The sequence below is a fragment of the Nicotiana tabacum genome, chromosome 1 (genome assembly GCF_000715075.1).
Source record: "Nicotiana tabacum cultivar K326 chromosome 1, ASM71507v2, whole genome shotgun sequence".
Classification (NCBI taxonomy): Eukaryota; Viridiplantae; Streptophyta; class Magnoliopsida; order Solanales; family Solanaceae; genus Nicotiana; species Nicotiana tabacum.
The window spans coordinates 64,130,974-64,140,312 of NC_134080.1; the positions used below are offsets into that span (position 1 = coordinate 64,130,974).

The following is a 9,339-nucleotide window of genomic DNA, read 5'->3' on the forward strand; positions in this document are numbered from 1 at the left end:
GTGCTTGTAACACATCCTCCTTATTGAATAGTTGCATAAGCTGTAGTTGTTGACTTATGTTCAGGATAGGCCCTTGCTGAAGGAATCTTGGGTGTACTGTTGGTAAGCTTTCAGTATCTAATCCCAAAAGCTCCTTGTAAAAGTCTATTATCTCCTTTTGAATTTCCTTAGGGCTATTTGTCACTTCTCCATTCTTTGTTTTAGTCATTCTGATTTGGTTGTGAGTTCTTCTTCCTTTCATACTTGCAAAGAAGAAGGCAGTATTTGAATCCCCCAATCTGATATTCTGAACTCTTGACTTCTTCTTAAATATGCTCTCTTCAACAAGATTCCACTTCTCAAGTAGCATTTTGAGTTCCTTTTCCTTGTCAAACTTCTCTGAATTCACATTATCACCTCTCGTACTACTTTGTAATTATTCTAGTTCAGTTCTGACCTTGTGTAGCATCTCACTGGTCTTTGTTCTTGCATTCAGCTTCTTCATTTCTTTTCTAATTGTCTTCAAATTCTGCCATACTCCAATCATCTTTCCCTTCGTCCTTGCCCAATTGTCATGTACTGTTCTTTCAAAGTCTGGGTGGTCAGCTAAGTAGTTGAAGAACTTGAAAGGTTTTCTCCCACTATCAGCAGGTATCTCTACCTCAACCCTCAAAGGTGAGTGATCTAAAAAATGAGGATCCAGTATTTGAACCTGTAAAGGGGGCATAGTAATCATCCAGTCAGCGTTAACAATTGCTCGATCAATTCTAATATACACATAGTTATTGGTCCATGTATATGTCCTTCCGACCGTTGGCAATTCATTCATCTTGCATTCTTCCATGAACTCTTTGAAGTCCTTAGTTTCATGTGCTTGGACTTCACTTCCATACCTTCTATCCTCAACATCAATTATGGAATTGAAATCTCCCATGATCAGCCATGATCTTGTTATTTGCGCATTCAAATTCCTTAGCTTAATCCACATCTCCCTTCTAGTGTGTACTGTGTGTAACCCATACACAGCTGAAAATTGAAACTCTTTTGTCTTTGTTTTCACTAGTCCATGGATCACTTGATCTGATGTATCCATGACAGTGAACTGAATCTCCTCCGATTTCCACGCTATCCATATTCTATTTCTTGGCCCATGTCCTGCATTAGTGTACCATTTCCAGTTTGGTACAACTTTATTCATAATATTATCCACTTTATTATCTTATACTCTAGTTTCACTAATTGCAATTAAGCTAACTTTATATTTCTTTAATATCTCCTTCATCTCCTTGTGCTTAAACACCTTATTGAAACCCCTCATATTCCAAGTAACTATTGGCATATTTGAGGATGATGGTCATTCTTGTTTCCCCCTGTCTCTCCACATGTCCCTGGACTAGTCTGAATATGTTGCTTTGAGCTTTGTCCCCTAGGTTTTCCTCCTTCAACTAGCATCTTGAAACCATTCAACACTGTTATATGACTACCATTCTGAGGAATCTGTGGAATTTTTGCTGTTGATCGCCCCCTCACTTCTCTCCAATCTCCAGCATCACCATCAACTGCTTACTGTGTCGTTTCCTGTTGAATTGTTTTTTCTGTTTCATTGATCTGCAAACTTTTGTTATTGTCTATATTTCCAACAATCCTCCATTCTATTTTCTGCTGATGCTATTTCATCCTCTGTTGTGGCCCTGGTTTATTCTCATTCTGGTTTTACTTTTCTGTTTGACATTTGTGTCCTATTTGTAAGCATTTAGGACAGTAAATCGGCTTCCAATCATACCATAATGCTTGTTCAAACATTCTTCCTTGCGGGTCCTTCACCTTAACAATGTTTGACAATTCTCTTGTAACATCTATTTCCACAAGTATTGTAGCATAAGAAATTCTTGTTGAATTAGTAGTACAATCATCTGCATACAAAGGTAGACCCAGCCCACTTCCAATTTTGCTCAAAGCTATAGGACTCCAACAGCTTAATGGAAGGTTTGGTAGTTTCACCAAAATTAGAATAGTTTTCAATTCTTCCTCATCAAAATTAAAATCACTGGTCCGAGGCTTCAAAATTATCGGTCTATTGTTCATCATATGAGGACCTACACATAGTAATTGACTCTTGTCTTCCTCACAACTGAAATTTATCACAAAGTATCCTGCATTGTGATAATATATTTTTGGTTTAGTCTCAAAATTCCCTTGAACTGCAACATATCTTTCCATTGCTGCAATTGTAGGTGTGTCTCCAACCATATACCCAATTAATGCAAACTTCCATTTCTCATTCTCAGTTTTCACATCTTCATGTGTTAATTCTGCAAACTTCTCCCCATTTATTATTGTTGGTGGAACAAATCGAAGCTCCATTCCCTTAGTAGCCAATTTATTTTCCTCTACCATATTTGCCCATGTTCTTCCTCCATTTTCCTTATGCTCCAGTTGCAGCCTCTGTTGCGTGTTTCCTTTTCTAGCTGCCATCTTCAGAGGCCGTTCTGTTTTGTCTCCTCCCTCTCCACTAGATTGATTCCCAATTAAGATAGTATTTGGTCCCATAGTAGTCGGCGTGTTCTCATTATTTAGTGGCGTCTTAGTCCCTTCTACTCTTACTGGTAATGCTGGCCATATTACTGAAGCTGGTTTCTCCTACTCTTTTCCTTTTGTCTGTGCCCTCTGTGTTTTTTGTGCTCCTTCATTACTGCTTCCTGCTTCCTTGGCTCCACTTGCTCCAATTGGAGTGGTGGCTTTGATTTCCTTCGCTTCCATTAATACCGATGGTGTTGTGAGAATTTTCCCTTGTTGATTAGGAGTAACATTGATTCCCACTGTAACCCTTCTTCCCTCAACAATCTTAATTTCATCTTTCTGAACGTTTTTAGCATTTTTTGCTGGCTGTCCCCTCCCCATTTTTCCGGTGGGCGTAAGTTCAAGATTATTAATGATAATAAAATTATCATGTAACTTTAGGGTTATGTTAGTTAATATTCATTTTGGATAAATTTTCTTATTCCTTATTTTCTTTCTTGATTTTGGGAAGGATACACTTTTAAAGACCTTAAGATTTAACTTTTTTATCACTAAAATTAGGGAATGAACTAATTTCAACACCAAATATTCATAAGCATTATGAAATTAGGAGAGAAAGAGAAAATCAAGTGGCTAGTATAATTGGGGCAGCTTGGTAAGTAGTATATTTTAGAAATATTTATAAAGTTCAAAATATTATGCTGGGGATTATATACATTTTGAGTTATATGAGGAGTTTTTACCTAGTTCAAACAAAGAGAGCATTAATGATCAAAATATTTTAAAATTTTAAATTCCTAAATATTATAGAAATAATCTAAATTACAATTTAGTCCAACATAAAATCAGTATTTAAAAGGTAAAATGGCGTGAACGATATATATATATATATAGACACTGTCACACCTCCTTTTTCCGCACCCGCGAGGGTGCAAGGGAGTTTTTCCAATTAAAGGACAATCGAAACGGGATTGGTTTATTTATTTCAGAGTCGCCACTTGGGAGATTTAGGGTGTCCCAAGTCACCAATTTTAATCCCTGAATCGAGGAAAAGAATGACTCTATATTACAGTCTGCGTACCAGAAATCCGGATAAGGAATTCTGTTAACCCGGGAGAAGGTGTTAGGCATTCCCGAGTTCCGTGGTTCTAGCACGGTCGCTCAACTGTTATATTCGGCTTATTTATCTGATTTTTAATACAATTGTGAACCATGTGCAAATTTTATCTTTTACCGCTTTATTATTATAATTATTATTTTTTAGGAATGTGAACATCGCTTAAAACATATCTTTGGATTGTGTCACATGAAATGCACCCACAATACGAAACATATTTTATTTGATGTTTTAGGATTTAGATTTGGGTCGCATGAAATGCGTATCCGAGTTTAAGAAGGTAAAATTAATTAAATCGCGCCTAAAGAGTCTAGCGCGTCATTATCTTTGGGGAAGGAAGTGAAATTCACTAAACAATTCATCCCAAATTCTAAGTAATTTTTTTTTATAATTAAATAAATAAATGAGATTGGAGAATCCTGTAAATTTGTATTATTTACATCTATTTATTTTTTAGCGATATCCTTTAAGAATATCCTTTAATGACTACCCTTTTATTATTACTAAGTTTTTTATAAATATAAAATCAATATCTACATTCTTGAAAATGACATATTAAATAGAAGAGAAAAACAAATATTAACAGAAAGTAATATAATCATAAATACAACATGGAATTATCGAAAAAAATAAAAATAAAAAAAAACTAATTATCCCATAGTTGGATTAAAATTCAAATTGTTAGTAAAACTTAAGCTTATTGAAACTAATTATTTACAAATACTGAAAATTGAAAGAAATAAAAAAAAATAAAAACTTGAGTACTAAATCATATTTCTAAAAAATTTAAACAATTTAACATTAACTAACTTTGTTTTAATTCATCATGTCCTAATACTTGTTCGCAAACTAATTCATGTTATAACTGAAATTGACTACATGATTCGGATTAACTTATCGTTGACGAAAAACCTTATGAATAAGGAACTTAGTTAATTTTTGCCAAACTGATTCAATAACGCCATTTTTAAGTTATTTCTTCTATTTTTTTATTTAAACAGTTTTAATTAATAATCAGGCTTAAATATATTTCCTAATAATCTGGTAAAGGCGTTATTTAATATGTCGCTATAATATGCCTAGTTATGCCGATGACAGTGATTTACAGAATAATAATACATGAATAACCTAAATACAATACAAAAAATTAAATTAAACTAAATTAAAATTTAACACTCCATTCTTCATTTCAGCTTACAAAATGCCAAAATTACAGTTGTGTACCTGATATTGTCAATATAAGAAGAAGAAAGTCAGCAACGTAATACGTAACACAGCAACAGCAACAATAACCAGCAATAACCAGTCAACGAAAATCCCGGTGACAGCTTTGAAAAATTCAAAATAAAATCCAGGAATGCCGAAAATAATGGACAGAAACCAAGGGAAATTTTCAGATTTTTGAAAGGCTAGTTAATCTTCAACCCTTAATTTCTACACCTGTATACCAGAATATTTATCAGGTGTGTACTACTTTCTCTTCTAATTTTCAACTTTTTTTTCTTTGTATGTTTTTCTTTTCTTGAGAGTTTCAATGTTTTTTTTTTCGGAATAAATGTTCAGCTTTTTTTTTTCAATCTCTCTTTTTTTTCTCTCTCTCCTTTTTATATCTGATTTCCAGACCTCTATATATATAATCCCCACCCTTTAATCAATTAAAATCAATCCTTTTCTCTACCAAACCCATTATCTTCCCACTCATCCCCATTACATTAAATAAACATATCACACCACCCCATTTCATTTTGTCCCCCATGCTTCTTTTAAAATAATGCAAGATTCCCCTTTAAATTAAATCTTGTCCCCCCTTTATATTAAATAATAATATCACAAACCACCCCATTTTATTTTGTCCCCCATGCTTCAAATAAACAATTACAAAATGTACAATTCCTAAACTACCCCTTCCGACCTTACTGAAATTATCAAACTACCCCTGAACGTATTACATATTTACCAAACTACCCATCAGCTATAACACATCAATTAATCAAACTTAACCAAAATATAGACAATATGATCAATTTCCAACAATGTTCAAACAACAATATGAACACGAATGAACATCATAACAATAATATCACATGAACATGATTTTAACAACATTTCAACAACAAATCACATGAACACAAATTGAACAACAAAGAACAATTAAAATTTGATTGAACAATATTTTAGCAATAAACAATCCCATTTTCGGATTCAACACCAACAACAAACAAAGTATGAAGATTTCTAAATTCAATCATATTGAACTTAAAATCAACTCTAACAACATTACAACAAACAATTCTTATATTAAACTTTAAACAAGATTATGAGAACAATTCAAACAATAATCATAAATGGTAAACAAGAAATCAAACTATACAAAATTCGGATTCAAGAACAATCAAACAAAGTATGAACATGGATGAACTATTTTAAACAACAAACATGACGGATTAAACGATTAAAACAATATATTCCTTTAATACAACTAAATTCTTTAAACAAATAACAAGATTGACGAAGAAACAATTATGAACTTAAACTTGAACTTAACAATATTAACAATTTCTAACAATACATAAACGCATGAAACAAATTGAAGAAATAGTTGATTAAATTTTAATTTGAATCTAACAAACATCAAACTAACAAATACTTACTTAAACAATAATACAAACATGAAATAAACATGAAAGCAACTAATTAAACTTCTATTTTTAAATCTGAAAATTAATTTAACGAAACATATGAATAAACTAAAATTATTTCAACTACGGACAAACAAAACAAACATTGAATCATTTATCGATTTTGAATCCGAAAAACAACGAACAACAAAAAATATGGGCGAATTTTGAAAACATAAACCAACTAACCGATTCGAAACAACGACGAATAAACGAAGAAGATGGAGAGGAAGGAGCAGCAGTCCGCAGATGGCCATGGCAGCATCAAAGCTTGCTCGTTCATGGCGGAAACGTGAGCAGCAGCAGTTGCTGCGTGATCTTGGCCGCGATGGAGACGAAGAAGAACAACACAGCAGCAACAAATGGAGCAGCAGCTACGGCAACCATTGATTCAATGTTTGTTCCTGAAGAAGCTGGACGCGGAGCTGCTCACGTTGATTCAAATGGAGAAAGCTGCCGTGAAACAGCAACGTTGGGGAACTGGACGCGGCGAGAAACAATAACAAGCCGGAACGCAGCAGCAGTGGTGGAAACGGGCAGCAGTGGCGCGATGAGGAAGCAGCTGCGGCGAGCAAAAGGAGTTGAAGAAGAAGCCGCGATAGTAGCGGCGTGGCGCAGGCAGGTTGTTTGTTCGCCGTTGGTGCTCGCGACTGTGGTCGGAGCTCGTGACTATGGTCGCGATGGCTGGGGTTCGATAACGAGGAACGCAGCCATGGCTGCTAGAGAAACAGTGGTCGTCCATGGATGTCGAGCTCAAGCTTGAGCTCGACGAAGAAGATGAAAGCAAACGCGGGTAGCCATGGCGCAAAAATAAAAACGACAATGGTGAAGCTTGAAGGCAGCCATGGTTATGTGGTGAAGGGGTGGTTGTAGTGGAGATGGTGAAGCAGCCATGGACGTTGGGTTTTTTGAGAGTGTTGGGGAAGATGAAGATGGAGGGGGCGGGTAGGCTAGTTTAGGTTTTTAGGGTTTTCTTACTATTTTTTTTTGTTTTTCTTTGTTTTATTTTTTTTGAAATGCAAGATAATAGGGTGTTGGGTTATGGACCGGGTTGACCCAGTTCGAAATGGACTGGGTCGTAGGGAAGATTGGGCCATTTTTTGGGCCTGTGGCTTGAAATTGAAGAAAAGGCCCAATTCCGACTTTCTTTATATTTTCGCTCTTTTTTCTTCTTTTATTTATCTAAAACTAAATTATAAAAATACTTAAACTATTGTTAATAACTAAATTAAGTTATAAAAGTGCAAATTAACTCCCAATAACAATTAACGCACAATTAAGTATTAATTAAGCATAAAATTGTATATTTGGACATTAAATGCTAAAAATGCAAACGATGACTATTTTTGTAATTTTTTTATTTTTGTAAAACAAATTTAATTATTATCAATTATAGAATTAAATCCTACATGCAAAATGCGACATATTTTTGTATTTTTTATTAATTTAGCAAATAAACACGCACAGACAACTACAAATAATTATTCAAAATATCACAAAATTGCACACCAAAGAAAAATCATTTTATTTTTGAATTTTTGGGAGTAATTCTCATTTTGGCAAAAATCACGTGCTTACAGTTGCCCCTCTTTGCCCGAAGACACGAAGGGTTTTCGTGCAAAGATAAAGCGAGCGATTTTTGCCCATCCGAGTACTCCGTGTGAAGCATTTTTTTTTTGAAAAAGATTTGACCGAACCTTTGCTTCAAAGGTTTCCTACATATCCTGGGCTAAACAGGAATCAGGTCAATGTAGTTCGGGAAGTTTTTGGTAGCTGGGACTACCGTGGGACTGCAATGTTACTGCTATTGCATGCTACTTTTACTGTTTGCTGACCTCCTTATTACACCATGCTTAAAAAAAACAAGGAGCTAGGCTAGAGTACAATTTGTTTTTGTTGCCTTGCTTCCTTATCTGCTTGCATTTCTTCCGGTACTTTTCTTCTTTTGACACATGCACTTGAATTTGCGCTGGGACTTCTTGTTGCCACCTTCTGCCTTCCGGTGTTGGGATTTTTATTGTTTCCTGCTGGGGATTCTTGTTGTAACCTTCTGCCTTCCGGTGGGGTTACTGACTTCAAAATCTGCAGTATAAGACTGAAAAGTATTCCTCTCGTTATACAGGTGGGTGCCTGGAAATGGAAAAATGAAATGTATGCCCGCATTATACTGGTGGGCGACCTGGAAATGGAAAACTGAAATGTATGCCTGCATTATACTGGTGGGCGACCTGGAAATGGAAAACTGAAATGTATTCCTGCATTTTACTGGTGGGCGACCTAGAACTTAAAAGTATTCCCGCATTATACTGGTGGGCGACCTAGATCTTAAATATATTCCCGCATTTTACTGGTGGGCGACCTAGAACTTAAAAGTATTCCCGCATTATACTGGTGGGCGACCTAGAACTTAAATATATTCCCGCATTTTACTGGTGGGCGACCTAGAACTTAAATGTATTCCCGCATTTTACTGGTGGGCGACCTAGAACTTAAATGTATTCCCGCATTTTACTGGTGGGCGACCTAGAACTTAAATGTATTCCCGCATTTTACTGGTGGGCGACCTAGAACTTAAATGTATTCCCAGCATTTTACTGGTGGGCGACCTAGAACTTAAATGTATTCCCGCATTTTACTGGTGGGCGACCTAGAACTTAAATGTATTCCCGCATTTTACTGGTGGGCGACCTAGAACTTAAATGTATTCCCGCATTTTACTGGTGGGCGACCTAGAGCATGAAATGAAAACATAAATGCATACCCGCATTATACTGGTGGGCGACCTAGAGTATGAAATGAAAACATAAATGCATACCCGCATTATACTGGTGGGTGACCTAGAACATGAAATGAAAAGACAGAAATGTATTCCCGCATTATACTGGTGGGCGCCTAATTGGTAAAGAATAATTTGAATTTGTTTCCTCGATTCTCCGAGAAAATTTCCACTTGTGGCAGAAAATTTTCTGCCCCAATTCTGGCGATCTTTCTTATGGCGTATCTTTAGGCCATCATCGACACTTTATTTTCCTGTTCAAATCAAAG

At 35.5% G+C, this 9,339-nt stretch overlaps 2 protein-coding genes across 2 annotated transcripts; both read right to left on the reverse strand.

Annotated features, from left to right (window-relative positions):
- Nucleotides 1–415: 415 nt before the first annotated feature.
- Nucleotides 416–1,177, reverse strand: LOC142162811 (uncharacterized). Its single transcript, XM_075219652.1, has one exon. The coding sequence runs from the start codon at nt 1,175–1,177 to the stop codon at nt 416–418; it is 762 nt and encodes a 253-aa protein (XP_075075753.1).
- A 515-nt stretch (nt 1,178–1,692) lies between these two features.
- LOC142162812 (uncharacterized) lies at nt 1,693–2,529 on the reverse strand. The gene has a single exon (XM_075219657.1). It carries the CDS (start codon nt 2,527–2,529, stop codon nt 1,693–1,695), a length of 837 nt encoding a protein of 278 aa, XP_075075758.1.
- Between the last annotated feature and the right edge of the window lie 6,810 nt (nt 2,530–9,339).